Source organism: Ochotona curzoniae, unplaced genomic scaffold, assembly GCF_017591425.1.
Source record: "Ochotona curzoniae isolate NIBS_2020 unplaced genomic scaffold, NIBS_Ocur_1.0 contig_908, whole genome shotgun sequence".
In the NCBI taxonomy this organism is placed as follows: domain Eukaryota; kingdom Metazoa; phylum Chordata; class Mammalia; order Lagomorpha; family Ochotonidae; genus Ochotona; species Ochotona curzoniae.
The window spans coordinates 20,951,656-20,964,772 of record NW_024466607.1 but is presented as its reverse complement, the minus strand read 5'-3'; the positions used below and the strand labels follow the sequence as shown (position 1 = coordinate 20,964,772).

Here is a 13,117-nt window from a genome sequence, read left to right as displayed (position 1 = left end):
CACGTCTCTAGATTTTTGTAGCATTATGTGGCAATTGTCCAGAACTCTCCCCACATGAGCAGCCTGGTCTCCTGGACCACGTGTTCGGCTCTCTACTGTTTTTATCATGTTTTAAGCTCTGTTTCTGAGTTTACAGCTTGGGCCAAACCTGGTTTTTAGCGTTAACACTACTGCTCAGGAGATGCCTGCCTGTGGCTAAATCCTCACCTTGTATCCACTGGGATTCTGTAGGGGTGCTGGTTCATATTCTAGCTGCTCTACTTCCCTTCCAGCTCCCTGTTTGTGGCCTGGGAAAGCAGTAGAGGATGACCCAAAGCCTTGGGACCTTGCATCTGCATGAGAGACCTGGAATAAGCTCCTGGTTTCAGATTGGTTCAGCTCCAACTGTTGCAGACACTTGCAGAGTGAACCAGTGCGTGGAAGATCTTTCTCTCTGTAGATCTGCCTTTCTGATTAAAAAAACAAAAGTTTATGAAAAGGAATTTAAATGAGAATCTTGCTGAAGGTGGAAATGATGCTTCTGTTACATACCTTCATGGTGCCCACATACCTTCATGGTGGAGGTGTGCAGGGGCTGGCATCATTTCCGACTGCCTCTATATCACAGTGATGTGTGCATGCTAGCATACTTCCAGTACCCATGGTTATTGGCCTTGGAACTATGTACTGCTTGACAGACTGAACCCACGGGTATCTTTATACTTAGGCTGTCTCCATTTATGTGGCATAAACAGCGTTGATATTCTTCTACTTTGCTGTTTAAACTGTCATAAGATACAAATGTGCCATAGTGAAAATCGTTATTGAGCTGGTGTCTTTTATGGCTTTTTCAGCAGTTACTCAGCTTCGTATGTTTATATTTCATAGATATGTGAGGTGAGAAAAACATTGGACTCTCCCGATACTTAAAAGTATGTTTCTCTTCCAATAGCCTGTGACCTGTTGCTCCAGCCAGACAACTTGGCCTGCAAACCCTGTGAGTAGAGGTGTCCCTAGTTTTCAGGTGTCTGCACCTTACCACCAGCCAGGTGCTGGTGCCGACTTGGGGTGCTCACTCTGTTTCTTTTCTGCCTTCATCCCCCACCAACCCCAGTCTGGAAGCCTCGGAACCTGAACATTACCCAGCACGGCTCCGACCTGCAGGTGTCCTTCGACCAAGCGCCACACAGCTTCGGCTTCCGCTCCTTCTCTCTTCATTACAAGCTCAAGCACGAAGGACCCTTCAAGCGAAAGACCTGTAAGCAGGTGAGCTGCTTGCTGAAGGAATGCTCTGTGTGTGTGTGTGTGTACATGTGTGTTTTAAAAGATTTTTTTTTTTATATATGACAGGAAGAAAAGGAGACAGAGAGAGAGGAGGAAAGAGGGAAAGCTCTGCCATCTGCTGATTGATAAGCCCCTCCCTCCTCCACATGGCTGTAACAGCCGAGCCAAAGCCAGAAGCTGATGCGGGATGCTTACTGTGCAGGGGCCCAAGTAGTTGGGCCATTGTCTGCTGCCTTCCTAAGCACATTAGTGGGACGCTGGATTGGAAGTGGAGCAGCCAGGAGTTGAAGTGGCAATCCCGTGTGGGATGCCAACATGGTTAGAAATGGCTTAAGCAGCTACTGTGCCATGTACCCGCTTCCCCCTCACATGTATTTTAAAGTGACCCTGGGGGTGGCAGGTGTTTGGCCTGGTAGTTAAGATCTCAGTTAGCATACCCATATCCTACATTGGAGCTCCTGGGTTCCATTCCCAGCTCTAGATCCCAGCCTCACCACCAGTGTGTGCCCTAGGAGGTAGAGGACACCTCAGGTAATTAGAGCCCTGCTGTCTACATTAGAGACCTGGACTGAGTTCTCAGCTCCTGGCTTCACCTATTCCATCCCTTACTGGCTACTGCTAGCATTTGGGAAGTGAACCAGGGCATCAGAGTACTGTCAATCTGTTTTCGTCTCTCTCGGTTAGTCACCTTTGGGCTTTGGGTGGCTAAAAGGTGGGCATCATGCTTTCCCAGTACTCAGCTCTCAGTAGCTGGTTCAGAATGTCATCACAGGGCCGGTGTGGTGATTCAGCATGCTAATCCTTTGCCCGCAACATCACATTCTAAATTGGTGCCGTTTTGTGTCCTGGCTGCTCCACTTTCTAATCCAGCTTTTGGTTTATGGCCTGGGGAAGCAGCAAAGGGTGGCCCACATCTTTGGGAGTCTGCAGTTGCACTGGAGAATTATAAGATCTTGGCTCCTGGCTTTGAATTAACTCAGCTCCAGCTGATGCAGCCATCTGAACAGTGGAGCAGAAGATGGAAGATCTTTCTCTCTCTCTGTTTCTCCTTCTCTCTCTAACTCTGCTTTTCCATTTATATATATATATAATAATATATTATAATATATAATATATATAATAATATATTAATATATATAATAATATATTATATTATAATATATAATAATATATTATATATATAAAATATAGTATATATATAAGTATTTTAAGAAATGTCATCACTGAGTGTGACTCGGGAACCTCTGCCCAGGAGCCCTCACTCTGCAGATACCTACCTTCCAGCTGACAGGGAACCAAAAGCCTTCCATATTTCTATCGACTCTTCTGTGATTTGTCTGATGCTCGGATGCTCACTCTGGCGGGTGCTGAGCTTCAAGCCCTGCAAAACTCAGGCGCTGCCACTGTCCTCCCTTCTCAGGTGGGGAAACTGAGGCTCAGGGAGGTCACCTGCCTTGCTCAAGCTTACAGTTTCCAGAACGTAGCAACCAAGCCGCTAGTAGTTCAGTGGCCACTGACTTTATCTGCTAGGCCAAGGTTAAGCGGTGGGTTCTGTAGCCAAATTCTTAACACTGGTGGTGATCGGACTAAGGGGGAAACATTTCGTGGGTGTTCACAGGACAGCAAATGCTAAGTGTGTGGTGTTGTGGTGGCTGAAGGCCAGCACCCTTCCTCAAGGTGCTCCTTTGTGTGTTGGGCCCTCCTCACTTCTGCCATTGACCTTCATACAGAAGTTCAGCGCCTGAGATGTTGGCTGATTGTGTGTACGGGAAGCTCCATTTGTTTTCCTTTGTCCCTTTCGTTAGATGAAAGTTCTAATTAGTACCTGGCGAAGCACAGAATGGAGCTGAACGCAGTTCCTCCCCAGCCAGTCTGGTGGAGGCTCCTGGCAGGATCCTTTTGCTCTACGGGAGAAGCTCCATGACCTTTTTTACATTCTTGTTTGCTTCTTTGCCAGGAGCAGAATATGGAGATAACCAGCTGCCTCCTTCAGAATGTTTCTCCGGGGGATTATCTCATTGAGGTAAGCGGAACACCAGAAAGCCCCATCAGCAATTCTACTGAACAAATTGACTTCACAGACAACTGAGGGATAGCAAGAAAATTGCAAACCATTGAAGACATGTGCCAAAAGCATGGTTTTTACATGCTTTTCAGAAAAGTTCACATATAATCCATACTTCATCTTTCCATGAACTTTCCAAGAATATTTCTGGTAATTTTTTTTAAAGTGACCACATAATCCCTGTGACCCAAGATTTATATTTTCTATATGGTATTCCTTAACCTACAGAGATACTTTTTTTTTTTCCCCCTTAAATTTTAGTTTTAAAAAGTTGTAATGTGATATTAAAACAGGAAAGCAAACTTCTGTCTGCCTACACTTCCCCATCCCAGGTCTCTCTTGCTTTTCTTCCTTTGTACTCTGACAGGGAACAGGTCAATCCGATTCTTCTCCTGTCTTTGATGACTTTTCCACGATCGAACTGGTGCTGTAGACGTTGGTGGAAAAGGAAATTAGCCGTGTGTCTTTACATTTTTGTCGCAACACCTACTTCTTGCATTCTCTGGCAGCTGGGAGTGGCTCTGGGCAGACGCACCTTCAGAAAGCACGCCCGCTGGAGTTAGTGGTAGGATGCCAGTGTAGTTGAGAATCGTTAGCATGTGAGACTCGCTGGCTGTATTCTTCAGTTGCATGAACAGCCTTTGGATTCAAGAAAGGAAGCCTGGTGAAGTTGAGAGCTTCCCGCTGGCAGTGCAGAGATGAGCCTGGATGTATTTCATGCCTGGGCTCTCCCTGGTAAATGAAGATGAGCTCCAGCCACATCCTTATCCCAGGCGTTCTCTTCCATCACGTCCCCTAGACCCACACTGCCCACCAACGGAAAAAAAGGAGTGAAATCACCCTGTTTCCCCTCCATGTGCATGGTAGATATAACTTGTTGCAGTGCTATCACTTTGAAGAAGAATAACACAGCGTTCTCTGTTTTGCAGCTGGTAGATGACACTAACACGACAAGAAAAGTGATGCATTATGCCCTCAAGCCAGGTACACATTGTTTTTGCTTAAAACATTGGCTCTGGGGTGCTGCTCACCCAAGTATCTGATCCTTTCTGTACCTCACGGTTTCTAAAAACAGAAGTCGGCTCCTGTCTCTTGAATGCTGCTCTGTCAAGTCTGACTTTGCTTCCACCCCTGTGTTGATGCCTGGAAGATCAAAGCCAGTGTGGTGTGCGCCGTTGCTGGGAACTAAATAAACAGTCAATTGTCCTTGGAAGAAAAGTGGTGGGAGGAGAGGTTTCCTTAGGCAGAATTCTCCTCCAAGGTATTTACTGTGCCAGCCGCTACTCTTCACTGTTGAATTGTTGCCTGAAATCCTTTGAGTGAGCTGCTTTAAAAAAAAAAAAAAGTGAGTTGCTGAATCCTTTTAAAGTAGCCACATAAGCTCTATGAGAAAGGTGGTCCATGGGGTCTGAGAACCTGTCACTTGGCTTATGTTTGAAAAACAAACCCCCCCTGGAAAAAAAGAAACCAAACCCAGGTATTTCTCTTTGAACCTGTTCCTGCTGCTGAAGTTCCTCAGACCGGTCTCCTTTCTGCTTTCTCCCAGTGCATTCCCCGTGGGCAGGGCCCATCAGGGCTGTGGCCATCACCGTGCCGCTGGTCGTCATTTCGGCGTTTGCAACCCTCTTCACTGTGATGTGCCGCAAGAAGCAGCAAGGTAGCTCTTTGTGGGTTGTCTCCTTCCCTGCTCCTCTCCCCCAACACACGCATGCATGCACACGCACACACACACACACACAAGGGGCAGGCCCAGGGTCACTACCAGCCCTAGGAGACTTGGAGGCAGGGAGGGGTACAGGTGCTTCCTGGTGCGGGCGTCTGGGAAGCTTCAGAGCTCCTGGTTAGTTCCCTGGCTCCTGTACCTACCTCCCTGGAGCAACGTATTTGGTATCTGAACCTCAGGAGCAGCTAAAAGGACAGGCATTAACTCTGTTCCTGTGCTCGGGACAGCACATGCCCAGGGAGCTGACGAGGGAGTCTACCCAGGTGTCCACTTCCTCGAAGCTTTGTGCACTGTCAGTCACACCTCCATAAAACACTCTGGGAATCCTGCCGATGCTTCCTTGGTCCCAGGAGGTGCACCATGCATGGCCGCCTACGGTGTCCAGTGCTGTATTTCCTGGCCTGTCCAAGGTCAGTTTGATGCTAGGAATAATGTTCGTTGCTTCACTATAGAAACCAGCTGTCCCTTCTATCCTGGTGACCCAACAGTGCTGACCAAGCAGGACCCCTGGACTGTGTCCAGATCGCCTGGGGTTCCTAATATTAGGGAATAGGACAAAGCATCCTTGTTCACAGATAGCTATCAACCCTGTCTTCTTTTCCCATGTAGAAAACATATATTCACATTTGGACGAGGAGAGCTCCGAGACCTCCACATACACGGCAGCTCTCCCCAGGGAGCGGCTCCAGCCACGGCCCAAGGTCTTCCTGTGCTATTCCAGCAAAGATGGCCAGAATCACATGAACGTCGTCCAGTGTTTCGCCTACTTCCTCCAGGACTTCTGCGGCTGTGAGGTGCGGGTTTCAAAGCCTTATCTTTCACTCTTGTACCATCTCCTTGCCTCCACCTCTGCTCTTCCAAGCTGGTTTTGGTGACACTTGACCTTGACTTGGCCATAGTTCCCAAAGTGGAGATTTGTTTTTAAGCTTTATTTTGTTTATTTGAAAAAGCAGAGTTAGAGAGAAAGCACTCTAACATGTGTTGGTTTACTTTCCAAATGATTGCAACAGCCCAGACTGGACCAGGACAAAACCAGAAGCTAGTAATTTTTTTTTTTTTTTTTTTTACCAATCTCCCATGTGAGTGAAGGGGGCCCAAGTGCTTGGGTCATCTTCTACTGCTGTCCCAGGTGCATTAGCAGGGAGCTGGAAAAGAAGTGGAGTAGTCAGGGGCCAATGCTATGTAGTGGGGAAAACATCTGCCTGTAGTTCCAGCATTCCATGTGGGTGCTGGCTTGAGTCCCAGCCGCTCTATTTCTGACCCTGTTCCCTGCTGATGGCCTGAGAAAGCAGAGGAAGATAGCCCAAGTCTTGGGATCCTGCACCCACATGGAAGATGTGAAAAAAGCTCCTGGTTCTGGACCAGCCCAGCGCCAACCATTGTGGACATATGGGCAAAGAACCAGCAGATGGAAGATCTCTCTGTCTCTCCCTCTTTGTAACTCTGCCTTTTAAATAAGTAAATACTAAACAAACAAAAAGCCAGGACTTGAGCTGTCGCTCATGGAGCATGTCAGCTCTACAGGTGGTGGTTTTGTGCTGTGTCACAACCCCAGCCTAGGAGGTGGTCCTGTACTATTGCAGTCTGCCCTGCACATCACAAGTGCTAAGTATTCTAACATTTGCTTCCATCCCTGGCCCATAATTGCTCACAAGCATTGAGTGGCACCCACCTGGCATGAATTGTAGTGAGCAGCAACTGTCACAAGACTATGCAGCCGGGGCAGGGGTTCAGTCAAGACATCCCAGTGAATGAGCTCAGGAAAAAGCCACCGATGGAGGGTCAGAGTGTGACAAGTAAAGCAGTGATTCAGGCAGGCTTTTGCTAAGGAGGTAAGTGGAGAATAGGACTGTCTTCAGAAGGCAGGGAATCTCGGAGTCCAGAGAGGCGTGTATAACAGAGGGTTTTGTGAGCTTGTATGGCCATTGATTGCTACAGAGGAATGGCAAGGGAGAAGCTGGTTTGTGGTCGGAGGTCTCTGGGAGAGCCCTAATGTGTCAGGTACTTGAATTGTCTGCCTTGGTTTCCTAGTTGCTTGTTTAAGCTGGTAATATGTAGCTTTTCCTAATATCATGGTGTTCATTTTTAGAGTGACGTATGACAGCTCTCTTGTTGCTTTTTCTATTTCCTTTTTAAGGTTCTATTTATTTGAAAGTCAGAGTTACAGAGGGAGGAGGGAGGAGAATCTGAGAGGGAAATATCCTGCACGCTAGAAAGCAGCAAGCTCAAGTCAGGAACCAGGAGCTCTAAGCACTTGGGCTGTCCGTTCTCTGCCATTTGAGCAGAGAGAGTTGGATTAGAAATGGAACAGCCAGGATTTGAACCAGCGCCCATATGGGATACCGGCCTTGTAGGCGGTGGCCTAAATAATTGTCAATAATTTTGTGATAGGGAGTTAATTTGCGTTGAAGCCACCTACTGGTGTTTCTCAGAATCTCTCCGTGTGGCAAGGCTGCCCCCTGGTGTCAATAGGATGTATTTCCAAGGCCAATCCAGTTTCCTCCCGTGAGAAAGCCTTGACCTTGGCTTTAGCACCTGCTGAAAAAACAACTGCAAACTCAAACCACTGACACACGTTATCTGCAGATTCCGCAGACAGCTCAGTTTGTTCTGCTTTAAAGCTGATTACACTCTGGGGAGACCACTTGAACATTTCTGAGTGAACTAGATCTACGTTGTGGAACATTTAGAAACGGAAAACAGATGACAGATTTAGAAATGTCCTCTAATATCAACCTGGAGAAAGAACCACAGTTAATATTTGTTGTGTTCCTGTCCAGTCTCTTTCTATAGAGCAGAACTTACATATACAGTTTTGCTTTGTATGTTGGAAGGATTCTCTCCACTTGATGCTTTCTCCACTGTTAGCAGCGCCTCTGTAAACTGCAAGTTTAAGTTGCAGTTTAAAATCCATTATATCGATTCAGCATCACTGAGTTAACCCAGGTTGTTAGATATCTTAATCGTTCAGTAATACTCCCTTTGTGATGGTTTGCAAAGGATAGAGGCCCTGAAACAGAATTACTGGATCAAAGATTGGAACGGTTTCTAAATGCTTGTTCTGTCTATGGAAGAATATTATTAAGAATTTGTGGGAAATGGAATTAAGAGATATGTTCGTTTGTTTCCAAAAAAAATTTTTTTTTCTTGAAATCCATGCGTGAAAATTTGAAATTTCAACAAGTCTGTAGAAATGCAAATTATGCAAAAACCATGCAAGGTTTGTTCCAGAGTCAACTTACTTTTAAGTTTTCTTTTTCATGAGCTTTTTGAATCCTAAGATGACTCAGGATTACTTTCAGCAAATGGATGCATGTTGGGGGTCACATCCTGGAGCAGAGGAGGAGAACAAGGTCATCTCAGAATGCCCTTTCCCTGTAAGGATCTGTGGCTGCCGTGTTGTGTTGTAGCCATGGGAAAGCACGATCACCAAGAGGTGCCTGCAGCAGGATTCAGGGAGAGGGTTCTGAGAAGGGAAAACCGCCTGATCCACCTGCACTATTCCCCTTTGTCCAGGGACCCCGCAAATCTCCCTTGGAGTGGAAGGGCTTGTAGGCCAGGACTTGATAATGACCCCGACAGGATGTATTTTAAAAGTGGCGTGCCCTCGAGAGGCCTGGTGTGTGACCATGCAACATCAACTGCTCCCTGGTGCAAAGTAACTAAGAGCCTGCACATAGCCACGCTGATAATGTGCCGGGGCACAGATCCTGCAACCTCTGCCTAACGTCTTCCTTCTGATACCTCCAATCTTCCTGCATGTTCTGTGTGATAAGTGACCTGACTTTTGTCCTCGTGACAGGTGGCTCTGGACCTGTGGGAAGATTTGAGTCTCTGCAGAGAGGGGCAGCGGGCGTGGGTCTTCCAGAAGATCCATGAGGCCCAGTTTATTATCGTGGTGTGCTCCAAAGGCATGAAGTACTTTGTGGACAAGAAGAACTACAAGCACAAAGGCAGTGGCCATGGCTCGGGGAAGGGGGAACTCTTCCTGGTGGCTGTGGCTGCCATCGCGGAGAAGCTCCGCCAGGCCAAGCAGAGCTCCTCTGGGGCGCTCAGCAAGTTCATTACCGTTTACTTTGACTATTCCTGTGAAGGAGATGTCCCCGGTGTCCTGGACCTGAGTACTAAGTACAAACTCATGGACAATCTCCCTCAGCTCTGTTCGCACCTGCACTCCTGTGACCATGGCTTGCAGGAGCCCGCGCAGCATCCGGGATCCAGCAGCAATAGACGGAACTACTTTCGGAGCAAGGCGGGCCGCTCCCTGTATGTCGCCATTTGCAACATGCACCAGTTTATCGACGAGGAGCCTGACTGGTTTGAGAAGCAGTTCGTCCCCTTCCATCCACACCCACTGCACTACCGGGAGCCAGTCTTGGAAAAGTTTGACTCGGGTTTGGTCTTAAACGATGTCATGGGTAAATCAGGGCCCGAGAACGACTTCTGCCTCAAGGCCGAGGTCACTGCTCTTGGAATCCCTGGGCGGGCCGACTCACATCCGGAGGGCCAGCTGGGAAGCCCAGACGAAGACATGGAGGCCCAGTCCACCGTCATGGACAATGGCTCTGCCCTGCCACCCCTGTTTCACTTGGGGAAAGCCGGCAGCCCTTCAGACATGCCCCGGGACTCGGGCATCTACGATTCGTCCGTGCCCTCGTCGGAGCTTTCCCTGCCGCTGATGGAAGGACTCTCAGCTGATCAGACAGAAACGTCTTCGTTGACTGAGAGCATGTCCTCCTCCTCAGGTTTGGGTAAGGGCTCCCAGTGCAGGCCACAACACCTGGCCGCGTTTCTGAAAGCCATTGAGACCATTTTTTTTTCTTCTCTCTTTTCATTTTGGTATTTCCTTGTTGGGTGTTGAAACCTGCTGGGAAGGAACTTGGCTTCTTTGATAAACTTAGTCTATGTAGGAATAAATGTGTTGACTCCGCAGAAATAATGATGTACTCCCCAGGCCTTGTAAGGGAATGCTGACACCCTGGATGTGCCCTATGCTGTCTCGTTCGATTCCAGAAAGGGCTAAATTCCAAGCCCCTCGGGTGCTAAGGCTGTCTGATACCTGATGTCTGGTTGGTGTTCAGGGCACTGACTGCCCACTGCTCTTCCATTTGAACCTGTGCCATTTGAGCCTGGGGTTCACAGGAGCGGGCTTTTCTCCATACTAACTCAGCACAGGGCCCCAGGTAGAGGAAGAGGGCTGTGCCAAAGTAGGCCACTCTGTCAGGGAACCCCTGCAGGATGCCATCGCATGCTGTTCCCTTCCATCCCTGTGGTTAGTTCAGCATACAAACCCTTAACCTTCAAGGACAGTCTGTGGCCTCACCTCTGACAACCTATACACATTCACAGGTGCACAGTGCCCTGTCCTGAGCTGTTTGGAATGTCCTCCTTCTATGTACAAAGCCCCAAGTCCAAATCCCCACCCAGCCGCCTAAGGACCCCTCGCTCGGCCTACCCAAGGCAATGCAGTGACCATGTGGCTCTTTCTTCTTCTCAGGTGAGGAAGAGCCTCCCGTCCTCCCTTCCAAGCTCTTCGCCTCTGGGGTGTGCAGAGTAGAGCTTGGCTGCCATGTCTACAGTGATGACCTCCACACGGTTGCCCCTTTGTAACAGAACGGGAGTCCAAAGCATTGCCACTTTAGCTGTCACCTCTCTCTGGTTCCTCGGTTCATCTCTGGCTGCATACCCCACTGGAGCTGAGGTCTCATCCAAGGATAGTTGGAGTGAAGTTCCAGCCACCACTCGCTCCCCTTTGTTCCAGCCCTCTAATGAACAGCTTGGCAAAGTCTTCCACTCTCTGAAGCCCTGTGGGCAGACCTCTGCAAGGTGTGTTTGTGTGTTCTGACAGCAGCTTGCCACACTGGGCCAGGCTTTGGACCAGAGCCTGCGCTGGGACAGAGAGGGGAAACATGGAAAGAGAAAAAGGAAAATATCTGCTCTGATTATTCAGACGTCACTGAACTCCGTGGACGCTCCCTGTCTGCTACGTGGATTGGAAATGCTTTGTGGAAAAAGCACTTTGTCTCTCCTGACAGCCACAGTTATCGAGTTCTGGTCTATCTGGAGCCTTGTGATATGTTGCAGATGATGTTCCTGGCCCATTCTGAGATGAAACTGACTGTAGCATGGATGTTAACTAAGCTGGGAGCCAGAGGCCAACAAAGTGACCGAATGTGCAGTCAGCACTCATGCAACAAGCGTGATTGTCTAAGTGGGTGCCGAGACCGGCTGAGGTGGGGACCCCTGGACCAGGCTGAGCATCTGGACCGTCTTGTCTGAGATGGGTTGGTCCATATGCAGGGAGCCCATGTGTAGTACCTCCCTTGGTCTGAGGAGGCATGATACAGGTGCCAAAGCTGCCGGCCACATCTCCCGGCTTAGGTTTACCGTGTTGTGTCTCAGATATGGGTGTCTTGAAGTTTCTTTTATGGAACGGACACCCAGCTGGATGGTATTTGTTGGGAGTTGGGAATTTGTGCTTCGGTCATCTTTTTGTGTTCTGAACATTTGGGATGTGAGAATCCTCGAGCTTCAGCAGTGTAGGGAGGTGGTGGCTCGGTAATCTGACCTGGCTTTGATGACTTGACAAATGTAGATTTTTTTTTTAATGAAGGTGGGAAGGAAACTGTCACAGAAGTAAACACTCTGTTTTTGTGAATGACTTCTCTGCAAAATTTCCATTTCCAAAGAAAAGAAAGATGAGTTGCTGTTATCCTGTTTATTGATCAGCAAGATGCGATGATGTCTTAGCTTCCCCCCTGGAAAAGCCTTGTCCTGCCAGTGCGTTAGAACAAGTTGTGACATCACTCTCCTTTTTCATGGGTGCAGTTGGATTCTGACACGTCCATTCATTATGCAGCCCAGGAACCTGGGTGTTTTCTCATTCCTCAGATAGGGCCAGCCTCAAGGGGCATGGATGAGGCACAGGCTGAGGCAGGGTTGGGAGGTGGGGTGGGTAGAGCACCCCTCTGGACACATGCTTGGCAGGTGGGGAAGTGAAGGCTGGAAGTAAATGTCTGTGTGAGTTTTGCATGCAGAGTCACACTCCCAGCTCTGCAGAGGCAGCTGGCAGCTTCTCTGGAGCAGGAGAACGTGCTTGGCTGTTCTCTGGCATCGAATTTCCTGCAGCTGCTCCGAGGCAGAGCCAGGGAGCTGCAAGACCGTCTCCCCATAAAGCCAGGCGTCTGGTCCTCAGAGGAGTGTCCTCCCCTACCCTGGGGTCTAGAGCGAGGGGCAGGCTCCCAACCACAGGTGCTCACTCCACCATTGCCTCCCGGGCATCTGTTCTGTGAAGGAGATTTGGGCCCAGACTTGCTCATGTTAAGAAAATTACCTGGGACCTTGAGCAGAGAGATTTCTTTTTTTTTGAGGCCAAGAGCCCTCAGAATACCCTTAGGAACCACGTGTAGGAAGAGATTCTGGTTTGCAAGCAAAATAAGGCATCTTTGAAAAAAAAAAAAAGCCGCTTCAGGGACCAGAAGGAAAGCAGTCACTGGGCTGCAAGGGCATGGGCCCGGAGTGTGAACTCACTTGTAAGGAAAATAAAAAGGCCAAGGAGACTGCTGGTCCTGAAGTCAGGAGGTGTTTTATTTTGGATTTAAGGTTTGGGTACTCATTTTGAAATGTTAGCATTTCTAATTGACAAGTCTCACACACTAACCTGCCAAACTCCAAGCAAGTCCGGTCCAGTTTCCTCGTTTATGTTCATGCATGCAAAATATGGGACATAGGAATGGCCATAGTTGTCTTACAGAGACACAACATCTGTTTGAAACAAAGTGCATTTTTTCCCCCTCTTTTGTCTCAGAAGTTGTCCCAGAGAGTGGAAATGATAAGATGGAATTCAGAAGAAAGTTCTGCCAAGGCTCCCAGGCTTTCAGAAATTGGGGAAACAGGAACTAGACAATAGGGATGAGCTCATAGAAGACTTTGATCCTGAGAATAAAAAGCCCGTGTGGTTAAGTTGGATGAAGTTCTGTGGAAAGGAGCCCCGGGGTTCCAGGAGACCAAGGATGCTGCTGAGATGGCTCTGAAGGTGGGGAGCTGGCTGCTGGTCCTCACAGAAG

The 13,117-nt window shown here is 48.4% G+C and overlaps 1 protein-coding gene across 1 annotated transcript in view; it reads left to right on the top strand.

Moving 5' to 3' along the window:
• The window catches only part of IL17RD (interleukin 17 receptor D), a 59,246-nt gene extending 47,074 nt beyond the window's left edge, over positions 1 to 12,172 (top strand). The window contains exons 6-13 of the mRNA XM_040994681.1: positions 932 to 976; positions 1,094 to 1,245; positions 3,221 to 3,286; positions 4,258 to 4,312; positions 4,875 to 4,985; positions 5,661 to 5,845; positions 8,854 to 9,802; positions 10,549 to 12,172. Coding sequence (XP_040850615.1) covers positions 932 to 976; positions 1,094 to 1,245; positions 3,221 to 3,286; positions 4,258 to 4,312; positions 4,875 to 4,985; positions 5,661 to 5,845; positions 8,854 to 9,802; positions 10,549 to 10,661 — 1,676 coding nt within the window. The 3' untranslated portion in view covers positions 10,662 to 12,172. The remainder of the gene's footprint in view (positions 1 to 931; positions 977 to 1,093; positions 1,246 to 3,220; positions 3,287 to 4,257; positions 4,313 to 4,874; positions 4,986 to 5,660; positions 5,846 to 8,853; positions 9,803 to 10,548) is intronic.
• Positions 12,173 to 13,117: the final 945 nt, after the last annotated feature.